Consider the following 19653-nt stretch of genomic DNA (forward strand, 5'->3'; position numbering starts at 1 on the left):
TTACTTTCTCTGGTTCTCAGGTCAGTGTTTTCCTGTCACTCCTAGAGCTGTTGCAGCTAGCTAAACCTTGCAATGAGTTCCTTGGGAGGTTGTAGGCATAGGGTCCATGGTGCACCTCACAAAATTGCAATCTAATCCTCGCAAATTAAAATGCAATTAAACAAACCTGTTCTTCCACTGTAAAACAAGAAGGAAGGAAGCCTTTTTCTTTTACCCTTCCCTCTCATGCTTCTCTTGTGTTTTTCTTTCCTTATTGCACAAACCACCCAGTCCTGCCTGGAACGTAAGAGGATGGAAGCACATGGGAAGCTCACCCAACGCTTTTGTTGGGACACTTGGAATAGCCATCTCCAGTCTGCCTAACCTCTGGCTTGCAAGACTGGGCCAAGAGAATGAAGGTGGTGATCTGTCACAGTATCACCAAGTTTGGAAGAGACCTCAAAGATCAAGTCCAACCCATCACCACAGACCTTCTGACTAGACCATGGTACCAAGTGCCACATCCAATCCCCTCTTGAACCCCTCCAGGGACGATGACTCCACCACCTCCCTGGGCAGCCCATTCCAATGGCGAATTGGGGCTTAGATGAAAGGTCCCAGCAACAGTAGCAGCAGGTGCTCATCAAAGAGATGCACACAGCCCTACTTAGGCTGGTGGTGTGTGGCTTTCTTGGCAGGAGGCTGCTGTTGACACTCATGGGTGATTACAAACAAAAGCGTAAGGACTGGATGTCTGGGGAGTCACTTGGGCCACTGCAATGGCCACAAGAAGGACACCTTTCAATAAACAACATGCACAGAAATAAAGGTGTTGCTGTGTCAGGCATGTATGTATAAGTGTTTGCCCAAATTCCAAAGCCCATGGGTTCCTCTGTATTGGAAGGGAAGGGCTGAAACAATTCTGATAGCATGAGGTCACTGTGTGAGGAAGATCAGATAATCTTTCCTTTTCCTTAGCAGCTAGCATGAGCTGCAAAATACATGGGCAGTTAGGTCTGGGGAATTGGACTAGGTGAACCTTTAAAGGTCCCTTCCAAACCTAACTACTCTTTTATTCTATAGTTCGTGGATGTCAGCCCTCAAAGTATCTGCTGAGAAAGGACTGTATGAAGTTGGATGGCCCTGAGAGTTTGTGTGCCATGGAGAACACCTTTTGATGGAAAGCATGAAAACAGAGACTTTTCAGAATAGGTTTCATCAGCATGTGGAAGTAACTAGCTGGAAAGGTAGGTGTGAGGGTCATCCTTCCTTTGAGATAAAGCTAGGAGGAGCTGCAGGTAGGCTGAAGGCTGAGAACAGAAATCAAACAGTCTCGTCAAGCTGAAGATATGGTTGAAAACTGACTTCAATAGGTGCAGATACCTATTGAACAAACAGGTGTAATAAATGACAGCAGAATGGAAAACAATAGGCTTGGTAGTGCTTTCATGGGGAAAAAATGGTTAGAGGAGATGACAGGTTGCATGTGGTATGATGGTGGCATGCTGTGCTGGAAGCAGCCTGCAAAGTGAGATTGTGCAGAACTGTTCCTTCAGCATGACTGTGTCGTGTCAGATCCTTGGGCCCTGTAATTCAAGACAAGCACATCAAGTGCTGTGTTTGGAAAACACTAAATATCTTCTGTAAGAAATACCAGGCAATTAAAGAGTGGAGGAGAGGACAGTTATGTCCTTTTTGAACACTTGTAGAAAGCCTCTCCCATGTCAGTCTCCAGAGGAAGGGAACAACCTGTTCCTTGTCTGCAGCAGATAAGAAAATAACCATAGGTCTGGATTTTGGTAAGAAAGTTGCAGGTGAGGTGGAAGGAGAGCAAAGCTCTTGGAGACTGCTTGGAGTATGCATTGAAGCTTTCACCACAGGTGTGGGTAAGGACAGGTTTGACTCCTCTACAATGATGAGAGTGCGAACTCTCCATCCTTGGTGGACATGCTGGGCCAGACATTGGGTTTGCTCTCTTTCAGGAAATGTATAGCTCTCCTTCCAGGAAGCAGAGTCCTCCACAGGCTGTCTCAATCTCCTTAGCAGCCACTCTCCTATGTCTCTGAAATTGGAGACTTACAGGCTGTGCTTTTTTCCTGTGTAGATGTTGGCTTTCCTTTTTTGGTGGTTGTCTTGTTTCCCCCCCCCCCCCTTTCTTTTCTTTGTTAGGAAGGCTTTGTTTTAGGAAAGTGACAAAATCAATTTTCCCTTTCATTGCTTCTTCCTATTAATTGTTTCAATAAGTTCTCTGTCAACTCTATCTTGTTTTATTAAACTTTTTGTTTAAATGACATGGCAGATTGGCAGGTGACCCACCTGGTGGATGTGGGGAGGCCTGTAAATGTAGTCTACCTGGACCTCAGCAAGGCCTCTGACACTGTCCCCCATAGCAAACTGCTGGCCAAGCTGTCAGCCCATGGCTTGGACGGGAGCACACTGCGATGGGTTAGGAACTGGCTGGATGGCCGAGCCCAGAGAGTGGTGGTGAATGGTGCCACAGCCAGCTGGCAGCCAGTCACTAGTGGTGTGCCCCAAGGATCAGTGCTGGGCCCTGTGCTCTTTAACATCTTTATTGATGATGTGGATGAGGGCATTGAGTCCATCATCAGAAAATTTGCTGATGACACCAAGCTGGGGGCAGGAGTTGATTTGCTGGAGGGTAGAGAGGCTCTGCAGAGGGACCTCGACAGGCTGGACAGATGGGCAGAGTCCAACGGCATGAGATTTAACACATCCAAGTGCCAGGTTCTGCACATTGGCCACAACAACCCCATGCAGTGCTACAGGCTGGGGTCAGAGTGGCTGGAGAGCGGCCAGGCAGAGAGGGACCTGGGGGTACTGGTTGATAGTAGGCTGAACATGAGCTAGCAGTGTGCCCAGGTGGCTGAGAAGGCCAATGGCATCCTGGCCTGGATCAGGAACAGTGGCCAGCAGGAGCAGGGAGGTCATTCTGCCCCTGTACACTGCACTGGTTAGGCCACACCTTGAGTACTGTGTCCGGTTCTAGGTCCCTCAGTTTAGGAAGGAGGCTGACTTGCTGGAGCGCGTCCAGAGAAGGGCAACAAAGTTGGTGAGGGGCTTGGAACACAAGCGCTATGAGGAGAGGCTGAAGGAGCTGGGGTTGCTTAGCCTGGAGAAGAGGAGGCTCAGGGGAGACCTTATTGCTGTCTACAACTACCTGAAGGGAGGTTGTAGACGGAAGGGTTGGTCTCTTCTCCCAGGCAACCAGCATCAGAACAAGAGGACACAGTCTCAGGCTGCACCAGGGGAGGTTTAGGCTGAATGTTAGGAAGAAATTATTCGCAGAGAGACTTATTGTCCATTGGAATGGACTGCCTGGGGAGGTGGTGGAGTCACCATCACTGGAGGTGTTCAGGAGGAGACTTGATAGGGTGCTTGGTTGCATGGTTTAGTTGATTAGGTGGTGTTGGATGATGGTTTGGACACAATGATCTCAAAGGTCTCTTCCAGTCTGGTTTATTCTATTCTAAATGTTCTGAATATTCTCTCTTTCTCTACAGCTACAGTTAGTGCTCATTAAAATGTCTCTGATCCTGCTAAGGAAGATTTAGGAAGGGGCTGACTCACTGGAAGTGTTTCAGAACATTCAGAATAACTGAGTCTAAAGATGAGAGAAAAGCAGAGATTCAACAAACATCTAGGGGTGTTAGAAGATGCTAAATGTTCACACAAATAACTAATGGCTTTTTCCTGCCATGAGAATAAAAAGGGAAGACACTTCACAAAATGCAGTAGTCTGTTTCTGAAGAAATAATGGGTAGAAATTAAATGTGAGCTAACTGCTAGGGTCTGGCACCAGCGGCACAGACCAGGGACTTCTTATGGGTCAAGATATGGAGTGGGCTTTCTGTGGTCAGAATGCATTAGGGTCACAGTGATTTAAAAGCACACTGGTTTGTGTGTTTTGTTTTGTTTTTTAACTTCCTAAAATCAAGTGTAGTGATTCTGCAATCCCTGGCATGCCTCTCACGTGGCTGTTACCACCCTGTGTCACAGGCGTGATCTGCCTGTCCCCTGCCTCACGTGTGGGGCTGTCCCCAGCTGCTAATGGAGCATTTGAAAAATCAGTGTTAAAAGCCCAACCAAACAGGAAACTCCAAACAACTTTGGGATGATTTCTGATAGAAGAGGAAAAAAATTTTAAGCAGTGAATTAGTTTTCTTTGATCACATGGAAGGGCTTGGCCCAGCCTTCTGCCTGGAAATAGTTAACTCCAGGTTTCTTTTAGAACCTGAAAATGATTCCTCCCCCCTCACCCCCCAAAAAAACCCCAAACCACCAAAAAACCCCAGATTACTGGAATTAGAGAGTGTTATCCCTCATCCCATGGGGTTCCAAGTATTAAAGCATTACCTTAGGGATGTGTCTGATTGTCTTTGATCTGAAGCACACAATTCCTAATATGTTGAAGATTCGGTGCTTAATGGAGTGATTAGTGACGCCAGGAGAGGGCTTTCTCTGGAACCACATTAAATGTGACCAAAGAGAGTTTCAGGATCTTGGGCAGGAGCCTCAGAGTTGCTAATTGCTCTGACAGCATTTTCCAAGTGGTATATGAGACTCTTGGAGTGACTGCTCTGTTGCTCAGCCAGCTGTGGCCTATTGCTGCCTGGTCTTAGGGGAATGCCGGTAGCTCATCAGTGATCTGTTACTGCGACGTGAGGGACGCTCCTCTGGCTCCAGCATTTCCAAGCTGCTGACTCATTTCTTTTTCTTTCTCTTTCTTGATGCAAACCCTAATTTAAACATGTTGTGGTGTTTTCTATGACAGGTGAACGGATGAAGCTTTTTCACCCCTTCCTTTTGATGGCTTCATGCAATTTGCCTTATTGAAAGCACATGGGCAGAATCCAATGGGATGGCATTCAACAAGTCCAAGTGCTGAGTGCTGCACTTTGGCTATGGCAGTCCCATGCAGAGCTACAGGCTGGGATCAGAATGGCTGGAGAGCTCCCAAACAGAGAAGGACCTGGGGGTACTGATCGACAGCCGCCTAAACATGAGCCAGCAGCGTGCCCAGGTGGCCAAGAAGGCCAATGGCATCCTGGCCTGCATTAGGAATAGTGTGGCCAGCAGGAGCAGGGAGGTCATAGTGCCCCTGGACTCTGCTTTGGTTAGGCCACAACTTGAGTCCTGTGTCCAGTTCTGGGCCCCTCAGTTTAAGAAGGACATCAAAACACTTGAATGTGTCCAGAGAAGGGCAACAAGGCTGGGGAGAGGCCTTGAGCACAGCCCTGTGATGAGAAGCTGAGGGAGCTGGGATTGTTTAGCCTGGAGAAGAGGAGGCTCGGGGTGACCTCATTGCCCTCTAAAACTACCTGAAAGGTGGTTGTAGCCAGGAAGGGGTTGGCCTCTTCTCCCAGGCAACCAGCACCAGAACAAGGGGACACAGCCTCAAGCTGCGCCAGGGGAGGTTTAGACTCGAGGTGAGGAGGAAGTTCTTCACTGAGCGAGTCGTTCATCACTGGAATGTGCTGCCCAGGGAGGTGGTGGAGTCACCGTCCCTGGAGGTGTTCAAGAGGGGATTGGACGTGGCACTTGGTGCCATGGTCTAGTCATGAGGTCTGTGTTGATAGGTTGGACTCCATGATCCTCATTTCCAACCTTAGTTATACTGTGATACACATTAAGCGAAGATCTAATAGCATTCACCATGAGTCAAAACTGCACATCTAGAATTCTCAGATAATTTTTACCTTTTTTTGTCACTAGCATCTAAGGTGAAAGTTCCTTTCTGATAGACTAGTTACACAGTCAATTCCAAGCAGCATTGTTTTCCTCTTAGAGTTTTAGGACCTTAGGTCAAAGCCATGAGTAAGTTTGCAGAGGACACCAAACTGGGTGTCTGTGTTGATCTGCTAGAGGGTAGGGTTGTGCAGAGAGATGGTGGATGTCCCATCCCTTGGGCATCTCAGTGATCTCAAGGGTCTCTTCCAACCTGGTCTATTCTATTCTCTTAAGTGCAGGTGGGTTGGACTAGGTGACTTTTAAATGTCCCTTCCAACCCAGTCCTTTCTTTGGTTCTACGATCTAGCTGCTAAAGTCAGAGGGAAAAACCCTCAATCTCTACCCTAAAAAAAGAAATCATGTGGTGCTGAACAGTCACCTGATGCATTTTGCAATATATTTGTTGGTAGTTTTTACAGAGACAACCTGGGTTTGGTTACTTAAAGATTTTGGCATAGAAGTCAGTGGTGACCTGGGCAGTTCTTCCCTCTGCTCACTCACAGCCCTGGATCTGCTTGCTCATGCTGCTGCAGCTGAGCCAAGGCACATGCCAAGGGCTGTAGTTAACGGCTGTGGCATCACTACATCAGTACTCTGTTATGAAATAGACTTGATTTTACTGGAGGAAAGACTGATCCCATCTCTGGAAAGTCTTTGTCAGGGAGACTTTAGTTTGAATAGATTTCTGATCTGTGGGAAATGTAGTTGAGTTATTGCTGTAATCTTCATTTTAGTGCAAAGATTGAACTTCATTTCTTGATGCTTATTCCGCCAAAGTATTTGATTTAGGGGCTGGGAAGACCAACAGCTTAAATATCTTCAGTGTTTGCTGTAATCTAGCTAATTCACAGAAGTCTTCCAAAATTCTCTCATTTCCAGGGCTGCACACAGAAGTATATTGTGAAGAACTACTTCTACTACTACTTGTTCAAGTTTTCAGCTGCTTTGGGTGAAGAGATTTTTTATATCACTTTCCTTCCATTTACCTACTGGAACATAGATCACTCTGTAGCTAGAAGGATGATCATCATTTGGTCTGTAAGTATCTCTATGATGTGTTTAAAAGTGTAGTTGTTCGTTCTGTATCTGTGGCAAATAACATTTAACAACCAAAATCCCTGCAAACAAACTAAAAGCCAGGGTTGCTTGTATGGGTAACCTGTGTGTGAGGACACAGATGCATCACAGTGCTGACATAGTGTTTCTGTTGATCTCTGCTGCATCTTGGACTGGTCTAACTTCTCTTTGATCTGGACAGACTGGACAAAGCCTCATGAAGTTCTGCAAGGGCAAGTGTAGAGTGCTGCACCTGGGGGCAAATAACCCCATGCACCAGTACAAGGTTAGGGGTTGACCTGTTGGAAAGCAGTTCTGCAGAGAAAGACCTGGGAGCCCTGCTAGACAACTACTTCCCCACAAGCCAGGAATGTGTTCTTGTGGCCAAGAAAGCCAAGGGTATCCTGAAGCACATTATGAAGTGTGGCCAGCAGGTTGAGGAGCATTCTTCTTTTGTTGTATTTTGCCCTAGGGAGGCCACATCTGGAGTATTGTGTCCAGTTTTGGACACTCCAGGTCAAGAGAGACAGGGAAGTACTGGCAGAGTCCAAAAGAGGGCTACAAAGGTAATAATAGGACTGGAGCATCTCTCTGATCAGGAAAGGCTGAGAGACCTGGGTCTGTTTAACCTGGAGAAGACAAGGCTTGAGAGGGGATTTTTTTCCATACTTATCAATACCTAAAGGACAAGAGGATGGGGGCAGACTCTTCAGTGGTGCCCAGCAGCAGGACAAGGGGCAAACTGGAACCCAGGAGGTTCCATCTGATCATGAGGAAAAACTTCTTTCCTGTGAGGATGCTGGAGCACTGGACCAGGCTGCCCAGAGGGGTTGTGAAGTCATCTTCTCTAAAGAGATTCAAAACCTGCCTGGACATTGCAGTCCTGGGCAACCTGCTGTGGGTGACTCCTGCTTTAGCAGGTGGGTTGGACTTGATCTCCAGAGGTCGCTTCCAGCCCCCACCGTGCTGGGATTTTGTGTTTTTTCTTTTCCATCTCAGTACCTGACTTAGCAGCTTTTGGTAGGATTTGATTTGGGAAAACACTTCCTTCTCAGTGGGTCATGGTATTTTAAGGACCTTGTTTTACTGCATGTAGGCAATCTTTCTCTTACCCTCATTTCTTCTGGTTCTGGCTTGTTTGAAATTAGTATAAACTGAATAGGAAAGGGGTGCACAGGCTGCTGTGCTGCTTCTGCAGTCACTTTATGTGGGGGAAAATAGCAGATTCTCTGTTGAAGGCTAAGACTTCAAAACATTGATTTTTCTTTTGATGTTTTTGTTACTACAAGAGCACTCTCAGTGGCCTTCAGCACTGTTTCAGCCCTTACAAAGGCAGTGTGGGCTATCCAGAATAATGTATTTTCATTCTAGCACTAAAACCCAGTAGATATCCAGGTGTGGAAATGGCTGTTCTGTTGCTGCCATTGCTTGTTTTGGTATTGCTCAGGTCTTTGCTGCCCAAATGAGAGTGAGAAAAAAGAGGAGAGGTGGGGAGCATCTATGACAGATCCTGAAGCTTTAGCTGTCAATCTACCTAGATTTAAGAAGTTGAAGATTGGATAGAATCATTTTGGTTGGAAGAGACCTTTAAGATCATCAAATATGACTGCTAACCCAAAACTGTTGTCAGGTCATCACTAAACCACATCCCTCAGTACCACCTCTACACATTTTTTACATCCTTCCAGGGATGGGACACCCACCATATCCCTGGGCAGCCTGTTCCAGGGTTTGACAACCCCTTTGAGGAAGAAATTGCTCCTAATGTCTAACCTAAACCTGCCCTGGTGCAACTAGAGGCCATTTCCTCTTGTCTTATTGCTTGTTTCTTGGGAAAAGAGACTGACCCCCACCTCACTACAACCTCCTTTCAGGTGATTTTAGAAATTGAGGTCTCCCCTGAGCCTCCTTCTCTTCAGGCTAAACAAACCCAGTTCCCTTAGCCATTCCTCAGAAGACCTCTGTTGTAGACTCCATGTGATGTGATATCTAGCTTTGTTTCTTTACATCAAAGTGTGTCCTTAGTCCATTTTGGTTAACAACATTCTCTCTTTTGTCTAAATAATAGGAGAAATTGGAAAATCCATCTGAATTGGGTCATACACTTCAAAGACAGCCAGCCTTAGACAGAAGGCAGCAGTTGCTCTGGGCCAGTAACCCTTGTCTGTGCAACTTATAAAGAGAACATGAAAAAACATATTGCAGATGAAATTTAGAAGTAGGTGGACACTGTTTAATTAGAGTTGGGTTTTGGCCAGGAGTACACCTACTGCTGCTGGCAGCATGCCATAGAAGATAATTGGTTGTTGCTGCCTTCTGGATTTGCCTATTGCTCAAAAATACCTCTTTAGAGCTCCTTGTGTGCCTTTCTGCCTTGACTGTGCCTGCAGAAGAGGGCAAATCAGAAAGCCATTTGGTCTGGATGTCCAATGATTAACCCAGCACTGCCAGGCCACCACTAAACCATGTCCCTCAGCACCACATTTACACAGCTTCCCAATTTCCTCAGGAATGGTGGCTCCACCACCTCCCTGGGCAGCCTCTTCTAGGGCTTGACAACCCTTTCAGGGATGAGAATCTTTCTAATGTCCAATTTAAACCTGCAACTTCAGTCTGTTTCAGTTTGTCCTATTCTTTGTTTCTTGGGAGGGGAGACTAGCCTCTACCTCACCCAACCTCCTTTCCAGGGAGTTGTAGAGAGTGAGAAGGTCTCCCTGAAGGCTTCTTTACTCCATGCTAAATAACTTCTGTTCCCTCCACCATTCCTCAGAGACTTGTGCTTTAGATCAGCCCTTCTTTGACAGCTTCTCTGCAATTCAGAGTTCTAAAGAAGTGCTTCCACTTCTGTGTGGGTGATGACAGGGTGCTGAGAACAGCCACGTTAGTTGGCAGTAAAAATCCAGGTAGCCCAACTGTTGCCAGTAGAAGGCTGGGAAGAGCACAAAGGGGCAAATTGAGCACCCAGGCACACTTCTCTGAAGGTACCTATCCAGCTGGAGCAAGGCATTTGTATGGAAGAGAGATCCCTAAGAAGATGAGAGAAGTTCCCTTGTAACACCATCTGGGATAAGGAGAGGTTGTTAGTGGAGCTCTTCATCAGGGAGATAGACAGAACCAGCAATGACCTTCTCATAAGCACACAGCTGTGTGAAATACAGTCAAGTGGGATAGAATAAAATAGACTAGACCAGGTTGGAAGAGACCTTCAAGATCATCGTGTCCAACCCATCAACCAACACCACCCAACCAACTAACCCATGGCACCAAGCACCCTGTCAAGTCTCCTCCTGAACACCTCCAGTGATGGTGACTCCACCACCTCCCTGGGCAGCCCATTCCAATGGGCAATCGCTCTCTCTGTATAAAACTTCCTCCTGACCTCCAGCCTGAACTTCCCCTGGTGCAGCCTGAGACTGTGTCCTCTTGTTCTGGTGCTGGCTGCCTGGGAGAAGAGACCAACCTCTGCCTGTTTACAACCCCCCTTCAGGTAGTTGTAGAGAGCAATAGGGTCTCCTCTGAGTCTCCTCTTCTCCAGGCTAAGCAGCCCCAGCTCCCTCAGCCTCTCCTCATAGGGCTTGTGTTCCAAGCCCCTCACCAACTTTGTTGTGACAAAGAGCATGAGACCACCAGACGGGAGAGGTGGGCCTGCCCTCAGGCGCTGGAGGAGCAGAGGTGGTACAGAATGTGGTACTTGATGTTTTTGTGCCGCTGGGGACTTAAACCTGGGAGTTTCTGCTGCAAGTGGGAAACAACAGAGTCTGATGGGAGCTTCTTCCCTTAAAACTTAAAGCAGTGTGTATGCTGTTTATAAGACCTTCCTGCCATCTTATCTGTGGTAGTTTCTGTGGAGCCAGTCACCCACATTTGAGGAAGATAAATCTGTGCTGGCATGGAGCCAGGGATGATTAGGGAACAGGCAATTTTTCTGAGCAGAGACTGAAAGCATAGATAAGTCCCTAACAAAATGAAGTCAGAGAGAGAATGGGGCTGGCTGTAAACATGGGGGAAGGTAGGAGCTGCCTAAGATGCATGCACAACCAGAAGAGGGATCGGGCATGAGGCAGCTGTAAATCAAGGTGAAGGCAAAGGTGAAGTAGCTCTAAAGGGCAAAGGGTGGTAAGAAAAATAAAGTTTGTTTCAGCAGCAACAGGGGAATGGAGCTGGTGCACTGGGATGTATTCTCTAGTCCTTGGTCCCCCAAATTGGCCTAGCTGGACAGCTCTGTGAAACACTAGCTGTGGTCACATCCATTGCTTTGTGAGCTTAAAGCAACACAGTGTCTTTCCTCTGAGGATTCACAGCGTACATGCAGGCTTTCCCTTTATAGAAGGCAAGGGAAATAACTGCCTGAAACCTGTGAGCAAGATGCAGAGTTGGTGCTGAAGGCACCCTGGTGTCTTTGCTTCCCTTCTTCAAGAGTGTGAAGTCAACACTCTTTGATCTGCAAAGGCAAGGTTTTGATGCTTGTGCCTCCTGCTACTCCAAGCAGGAAGTACAGACATGAAAAATAACTTCACATGGGCCAGCCCCTAAAATGTACTTCTGTCTGGACTGGAGAGGTGAAAGCTCAGTTTGTGTTTGCTATCCTGCACTCCTTTGGGGTTGAAAGTTTTATTTTGGTGTGGTCTTTCAGTCTGTGGAAAAAGTAGTTATGGTATAATTCCTACAATATTAACAAAAGCTGAACAGTATGGACTCTGCCAGGGCAGGTGGGGAAGCTACTGGTGTACAAAAGCCATAAGCTGCTGATTCAGCTGAAGGTGACATCTCAAAGGCAGGGTTTGGGTGGGGATGCCAGGAGGGCACCTACTGAGCTCCTCAAACGTTGCTGGGTGCAGCTTCAGCAGGTCTGAGGAGATCCTGGTCTGAATCCATGGTGCTTTAGTTTCTCATTTTGCTTTTCAAAGGAATAATTTTCCAAAGGCTGTCAGCATTTAATCACCTGGAAGTTACGAGCTCTGAACTCGGGCTCTCAGGTAAGCAGGAGTTTAATAATAAGGAGGAACTTACCTGCATGATGATCCCACTGACATGACTGAATCACTTTGAAATCACACTTTGCAGCAAGGTCTGGGTTTAGTGGTTCTTGGGTGTTTGCTAGTTTTTGTGCTTCTGCAACACTTCACCAAAAGGAGCTTGGAACAGCTTGTGTACGTGGCCACTCCAAAGTCAAGGTCTTCAAAGCATCATGTATTGCATGACATGAGACCAGGTGAGACCACATTTGGGCATGTTAAGTAACTACAGCGTTCCAGGACTCAAAATTGAATGGTCCATGGAAGAAAACACCATGGGCAAGATGATAAAGTGTTGACTGAGAGGGCGCTTTGGATGTGCTGGTGGTGTACTCAAACCTTGAATAAAAAGTGCCAGTGAGGCTTTCATAACTGAGACCAGCAAGGACTAATTTAAAATGAAGTTTTAAGTTGGAAGCCTTTTATATTTCATTGGAACTTCAGGGTGTTTCCCAGTTTTAGGTGTTAGATGATAAACCATATTGATGTGGGGTACTTTTTCCTGCTACTGGGAGACTGTGGGCCCAGTTTCAACTCTTATACACATCACAAGATAGTCAACTACCTTAAGGTTTTAGCTGAACAATTCTTTTAGAGTGAATGTCCTTGGATGTTGGTTGGTTATACTTCTGGAGGCATGAGGATCTCTTGATTGATATTGTTCTGGGTTTGGTTTTTTTTGAAGTCTGACTTGAGAGCTCCAAAACTGTGCTCATGTATTTTAAGAAGCTGTCTCTGCTGTCCCTTCCCTCCTGTCCACTGCTACTGCTTGCCATGACACGCTGACCTGCTTGTGCTGGCCTGGAGACCTGCCCCTCTGGATGTGCTCCTCACGCCACAGCTGGGACAACTCAAGTGCTTGAGTATCCCACCAGCTCAATGTGATCTTGAACATCCCATCACACCTAACCAAGGTGGTGATGGGGAGCAGGATGTGATGAGATGGTGGCTTAAAGCTCCCCAAGTTAGGGGTGCCTAGGGCTCCTCTGCTTTGCAGAGCTTCCTCTGCCTGGGCTACTGCTGGGGCAAAAGGTCATCAGTGATGCTTGGTGACTTTCATGGTGGGTTTTCTGGAAACCAAACCTGAGCTTTTGGCATTGATTTGGGGATGGAAGAATAATCTTCATGAGGCTGTGCTTTTCCTTGCCCTGCTCATCTCTCACTGTGAACCAAGTGGTGCTGGAGGGGAACAGTTAAGGCTGTTATCTGGTGCAGTGTTTATCTGCTCACTTAGCTGGGGGATGCTGAGAACAGAAGCTGCAAGCAGTGCGGGCTGGATGCTCGGTTTAATTTTTATGTGGTGAATCAAAGTCATGCCTGCCTTGACAACCACAAATAATCTTTGCTCCTGCTTGACTAATCTCCTGCAAATGCCAGTTTATTAATAGAGCATCCTTATTTTCCCCCACCCCTTTCCAATTCCCCATGTGTTCCGTTGCTCCTATCAGGACACAGTGGTTATGATAGAAACAAAACCAAGATGCTTCTCAAACTGTGTATTTCCTTTCTGGGAAGATGACAAAGCTCTCACAAGGTCTGTACAGCCAGATTATAGGGTTTCTATTTTGGAGCCAAACCAGCATAATCAAAGTCAGGCTGGGGAAGAAGTCAGTGATGCTATATGACTCCATGTGTCTCTAGAATTTCATTTTGTCCTTTCACCGGATCAATAGCACAGACAGGAGAGCTGCAAAATCAGAACTGGAAAATAAATATGTCCTTGTTCACCTTTGTTAGCTGAAAGAGTACAAAAAGAATGGCTCCTTCTGATCTTCATGTGTCTGTGGGATGGTCGTGTGTGCCTCTTGTCCTGTTGCTGGGCACCATTGAAAAAAGTCTGGCCCCGTTTTCTTGCCCCCTGCCCCTTAGACATTGTAAGCATTGAGAAGATCCACTCTGTCTTCTTTACTCCAGGCTAAACAGCCCCACGTCTTTCAGTCTTTCCTCCTCAGAGAGATGTTCCAGTCCCCTCAGCATCTTTGCAGCCTCCACAGGACTCTCTCCAGTAGTTCTTTGTCTCTTTTCAAATGAAGAGCACAGAACTGGACCCAATATTCCACATGTGGCTTCACTAGGGCAGAATAGAGGGGTAGGAGAACTTCCCTTGACTTGCTGGCCACGCTGCTCTTCATGCACCCCAGGATACCATTTGCCCTCATGGCCACAAGGGCACATTGCTGACTTACAGTGAACTACTTGTAACAGAGTACTCTAGGCTGGAAAAAAATGTCAGCAACACAAGGAAAGTGCAAACAACCACAAAGAAATTATTTGCTTCAAGATTTCTCTTCTTTGCCCTATCTTCGAGACAGCAAAGGGTGTCTGCTCACTCTGTGTTCAAGTGCTTGTTCCCTTTTCTCTCCAGTGTTCAGCTTTGGGTTTTGAGCCCCCTTGGGTGGAAACATACATGGGCATGTAGAGACATTTGAGGTGAGCATGGGTTGAGCCTAGCTCACCCTTCCAAAAATCTTCCCAGCCCTTGTGAAGAAAGGGGAGCTGGGTGAAGCCCAGCACTGTCAGTTTGAGGGGTCAGCCCTGCTATAGACTTTGCAATACATCAGCTTGCTGCCTGTAAGCTGATAGAAGGTGATGTGTTTCTTGGTCAGGCCCTAATCTCCCTTTCCTTGATTTTCTGTCTGAAGCCTTCATGAATATGTTGTTGGCTTATGTAGGGTAGGCTGCAAGGCACAGTAGAATTACTCAGTCCTGCAGACCAAAACAGTCCCCAGCTACTTGCTAGTCTGGACTTGGAGTGACTTCTGCTCATGCTAAATTTATTTCAGGACCATCAATGATTTTTTGCATTACACAGGTACATAAGTGGAGATGAGGCTTAACTCTGTAGTGATCTTTAACCTGTCCCCAGTGCTCAGCTCTCCATCTCCTGTGTTCCTGCAGTCATAGTTTGCAGTATTTATTAAAGCAGCTTTTTCATCCATTAGGTTGAAAAAAGCCAATAATGGGAAAAGCTTTCAGGCTGCTTGTTTGCTTTCCTGAGGCTGTTAGACAGTGAATAAAAAATGGCAGAAAAAGAAGGTCATGAAATAACACTGTGTGGCTTGAAGGAGAAAATACCACTTAACTGAGGTAGGTAACTAGCACCCTCAGGAGATGAGGGCCTCAGTACTATGCAACTTGGATATATCCTGCCATGACATATCATACTGTAAGTGCCTTTCTGCAAGACACTTCTCATAGAGGCCACCACGGATGTGGTCACTAGTACCTGTTGAGATGTTTGGCTTTTTGTTTGCTTGTTTTCAACTCTTTGTGGCTGAGCTCTGGGTGGAACCCTGGGATCCTCCAGCCACTTTTAACCAGCATGTGGGGAGACAGGAAAACCTGAGCAGCACCTTTGCTGGGTGGCTTTTAGTCGTGGTGCCCTTGCCATCTTCTGCCTTCCTGGGGAATCCTGCCAGTTCAGCAGATGGTGGATGTTTTACCATGCCCACAACTGCTGCTTCTGCCAAGTAACCCAGGATGCTGTGTGCAAAGCCACATGTGCAGCACCCAGATAAGCTGAAGGCAAAGGTCTGGTGCTTCAGAGATCAGTCTGGATGTATTCTGGACCCTTTTCATATTTTATGGAGGTTGTCTCACCTCTCAACACTACACATCTGTTCTATATGTGTTTTTAAACACTAGAAGGGTAAGAATTTAACCTGGAATGGCAGGTTGTGAAGCTGCTTGCCCATGCCACCTCCAGGCTTCAGCCTGTTTTTTGGCATCAGAAGAGTCCCAGCACAGCCTTCATTTCAAGATGACTCATTTCCTTTCCTCTGGTGCTCTTATGTACTCCTGCTAATAATACTGCTACAAGTGGTAGTTGTTATTATAGAGGACTGCTGATGAACTGGCTGGTCCTACCTTGCCTCCCAGATGGTATCACAAGTGATAGTCTCAACATTTTATGATCTGTTGGAGAGAGTAATGGTGCTTTCAACCTTGGAACTGAATTAACTTCCCAAGATGTGCTTGCATCTGTTTGGGAACTGGTGGCACGAAGGCAATGAATGCAGGTGGTGGTTTCTTTAAGGCACTGGAGCCTTTTTTTTGCTGTGCATGGTGTGGGGCAAGGTGTTTGCTGCCTTCCCTGTGCCCCATGCAGCTGGGTGAAGTGGGTGCAGCCAAGCATTGCTGATAACAAAGTGGTGATGTCATTCACATGATGAGGGATGAAGGCAGCAGCAGTCACTTTGCCAGGCTCTGGGGTGCCCTTCACTGTGGAGAGGGGGATGATAGAATATGGTAACTTGGCTTTTTCCTGGTCTTGGTTTGTGAATCCTGATGTCTGTCTCTTAGCATGAAGCCATTTTTCAAGGTGCTGATGGGGGGGAAGAGGGAGGGAGGGAGGGATGCAGTGTGGCTGGTGACGAATGTGGCAGCGGATGGTCGTGCTGCTGTTGTGGCATATGGTGAACACCAGCATGGGAAGGATGTTATTTTAAGACCCCTCCTCTGCTAGAGGAAGCGTGAGAAGCAGAGCAGCCAGTCGTCTCTCACAACAGCAGAGCTTTCATGGCAGGAGTCAATTAACCTGATTCTTGGATTCAAAAAGAGGGAAAAGGTTTGATTTGTATTGTAGACCTTTCTTTGCATGTTCTCTGGCTACACTACTCCAGGGAAGGAAGGTGACAATAGAAAGGAAATACATTGTCCAGGCCAGCCTTGGGTGGCTCTTGGTCATGCCTTTCTCCCTTGGGATATTGAGAGCTGACTGGCTTGGGAAGAGGTTGCTGAAGATGTCAGTATGGTGGATGCCCTGGGAACTGTTGGATAGGCTGCATCTTGAATACCCTGGGAGCTGTTGGAAGCTGTCCAGTTTTACTTCTTGTCTCTGCTTCCTATTGCTTTTGTGCTTGGTGAGCTGAAAGTGCCACATTTTCCCCCAGATGACTGTGTTGTGGTGCTTAGTAGCTAATTAAACCTTAATTGGCTTAAACCTCTGGTGTCCCAAGCGGTGCCCAAAAGCCTTTTCTTGTTGGGGAGCTAAGCAGCAGAACCGGTACTTTGTGTTGCTCATCCAGTTTTCTCTCAACTTCTTCCCTGAGGATGCCAAGCTGTTATTTAATAGCCATACTGGGCTGGTCTTCAATAGCCACACCACTGGTGTGTCTCAGCAGGGCTCTTTGGGTACTGGGAAGATTGTGAAATGCTGGGAATAGGTAAACTGGTGCTGTCCCCAGGGAGCTGCTGCGTGGAGCAGGGAGGGATGCAGCTGGGCAAGGCAGTGGTTTGAGGGTTGTGGTGTAAAAATGTCTCTCAGAGCTATTTGCTTTGCAGAAGAGGTGTTATGAAGGATAAGGAGGAAACTTCAACTTCTCTTGCACAGAGTGGGAGCCAGTTGTCCATCTTACACCATCCTGTATTGCTGCATCTCATTAGGGAACTCTCCTTTTGGCCCTGCTTCTGATCAGGTTGCAACGTGGGGCAGTCAAACCACTGTTTCTTTTACTGACCAGGATAATGGAAACCCCTTTAATAATTCAGGGGATAAATTCTGCACTTGGGGTCGTGCTCAGAAGTGTATTCTTGGGTGGGCTGAGTGGGGGATTGCCTGAGCTGACTGACAGCCCAGTGGCCTTTTCTCTCCCCAGATAGTGATGTACATAGGGCAGGTCTCCAAGGACATCCTCAAGTGGCCTCGGCCCCTCTCGCCACCTGTCGTCAAGCTGGAAATAAGGGCAGATGCGGAGTATGGGATGCCTTCCACCCACGCCATGGCAGCCACTGCCATCTCCTTCTCCTTCTTCATTGCTACCATGAATCACTACAAGGTAAGGGTACAAAAAGAAAGAAAAAGGAGAGGCTCTGCTCAGCCTGATCTAGTGTGAGGTGTCCCTGCCCATGGCAGGGGGGTTGGAACTAGATGATCCTTGTGGTCCCTTCCAACCCTGACTGATACTATGATACCATGTGTCTGCTTCCAGCCAGCTGCACAAAACCAGCAAAGCAAAGCTGTTGCCACTTCCAGAGGAGCTCTGTATTCATTTTCTCAGTTGGGTATTTTTTTCTCCCTGTTGTTGGCCATAGCTGGCTAATAATAGACAAACAGATAAATTTATCACAGACTGATTTGGGTTGGAAGGATCATTTAGTCCAAAGCCCCTGCAGTGAGCAGGGACATCTTCAGCTCCATTGGGTTACTCAGAGTCCTGTCCAACCTGACCTGGAAGGTTTCCAGGGATGGGATATCTACTATCTCTCTGGGCAACCTGCACTGTGAGCCCTTGTGGCTATAAGGGTTTGTCTTTGAAATACGCTCCAGGGAGCTGAGAAACATGCTTGAATGTGATGCATCCAGGAAATTATTATTGCTGAAGTACAGGAAATGTGTGTTTGGAGTCATAAAATTAAACAAACAACCAACTCCTCGTGGAGAAATAGGTTGCTGGGTAGTAAACCTTTCAGAAAAATAAAAGGCCCAAGGTGGGGCAAATAATGATGAGACCTCTGCAAGCACCCTCCAGCTCCAAGCACAGTGATCCTGCTGCTGTTGTATGAGTGCAGTCATGGTGTATGCTGCTAGTCCAACACTGGTCAGAGCAAGGGGATTTCCAAGGCTGCTTTTCCTCCTTCACAGAAACCTAGGTGACATAAAGCTCCTGTAGAGGGGCTGGACTACATAAGCTTTAAATGTCCTTTCCAACCCAAACCATTCTGTGATTCTATGGCTGGGAGGTCTTTGGGTGTCCTCCTTGCAGTGCCAATGTGTGTGTAGAGATGAATGGTGGCCACCTACTTGATGAAACATGCTGTGTCCTGGGGCTCTAACTAATAGAAATGGAGATCTTTGAGTGACACTAAGATCACTAAGATTGGAGGTGTTCAGGAGGAGACTTGATGGGTGCTTGGTGCCATGGGTTAGTTGTTTAGGTAGGTTGGATTGGTTGATAAACCTTTAGAATAAACCAAACCAGGTTGGAAGAGACCTTCAAGATCATCGTGTCCAACCCATCAACCAATCCAACCCACCCAAACAGCTAACCCATGGCACCAAGCACCCCAGCAAGTCTCCTCCTGAACACCTCCAATGACGGCGACTCCACCACCTCCCCGGGCAACCTATTCCATAGCACAGTCACTCTTTCTGTGTAGAACTTCTTCCTAACATCCAACCTGAACCTCCCCTGGTACAGCCTGAGACTGTGTCCTCTTGTTCTGGTACTGGCTGCCTGGGAGAAGAGACCAACATCTGCCTGTCTACAACCTCCCTTCAGGTAGTTGTAGAGAGTGATAAGGTCACCCCTGAGTCTCCTCTTCTCCAGGCTAAGCAGCCCCAGCTCCCTCAGCCTCTCCTCATAGGGCTTGTGTTCCAAACCCCTCACCAACTTTGTTGCTCTTCTCTGGACTCGTTCCAGCAAGTCAACCTCCTTCCTAAACTGAGGGGCCCAGAACTGGACACAGTACTCAAGGTGTGGCCTAACCAGTGCAGTGTACAGGGGCAGAATGACCTCCCTGCTCCTGCTGGCCACACTGTTCCTGATGCAGGCCAGGATGCCACTGGCCCTCCTGGCTGCCTGGGCACACTGCAGGCTCATGTTAAGCCTACCATCAACCAGCACCCCCAGGTCCCTCTCTGCCTGGCTGCTCTCCAGCCACTCTGACCCCAGCCTGTAGCACTGCATGGGGTTGTTGTGGCCAATGTGCAGAACCCGGCACTTGGATGTGTTCAATCTCATGCCGTTGGACTCTGCCCATCTGTCCAGCCTGTCGAGGTCCCTCTGCAGAGCCTCTCTACCCTCCAGCAGATCAACTCTTGCCCCCAGCTTGGTGTCGTCAGCAAATTTTCTGATGATGGACTCAATGCCCTCATCCAGATCATCAATAAAGATGGGTTGGACGCGATGATCTT

The 19653-nt window shown here is 47.3% G+C and overlaps 1 protein-coding gene across 2 annotated transcripts in view; it reads left to right on the top strand.

Moving 5' to 3' along the window:
- SGPP2 (sphingosine-1-phosphate phosphatase 2) overlaps positions 1-19653 on the top strand; it is a 38773-nt gene that overhangs the window by 6479 nt on the left and 12641 nt on the right. The window contains exons 1-3 of one of the 2 annotated variants that reach the window (XM_068145485.1): positions 1142-1226; positions 6607-6765; positions 17396-17575. In XM_068145485.1, coding sequence (XP_068001586.1) covers positions 6748-6765; positions 17396-17575 — 198 coding nt within the window. In that variant the 5' untranslated portion in view covers positions 1142-1226; positions 6607-6747. Of the gene's footprint in view, positions 1-1141; positions 1227-6606; positions 6766-17395; positions 17576-19653 lie in introns of those variants that run through there. The other variant, XM_068145484.1, reaches the window with a different exon arrangement.

The sequence above is a fragment of the Melanerpes formicivorus genome, unplaced genomic scaffold, assembly GCF_026170545.1.
Source record: "Melanerpes formicivorus ecotype bairdi unplaced genomic scaffold, bMelFor1.0.p_v2 SCAF_12, whole genome shotgun sequence".
NCBI classification, from domain to species: Eukaryota; Metazoa; Chordata; class Aves; order Piciformes; family Picidae; genus Melanerpes; species Melanerpes formicivorus.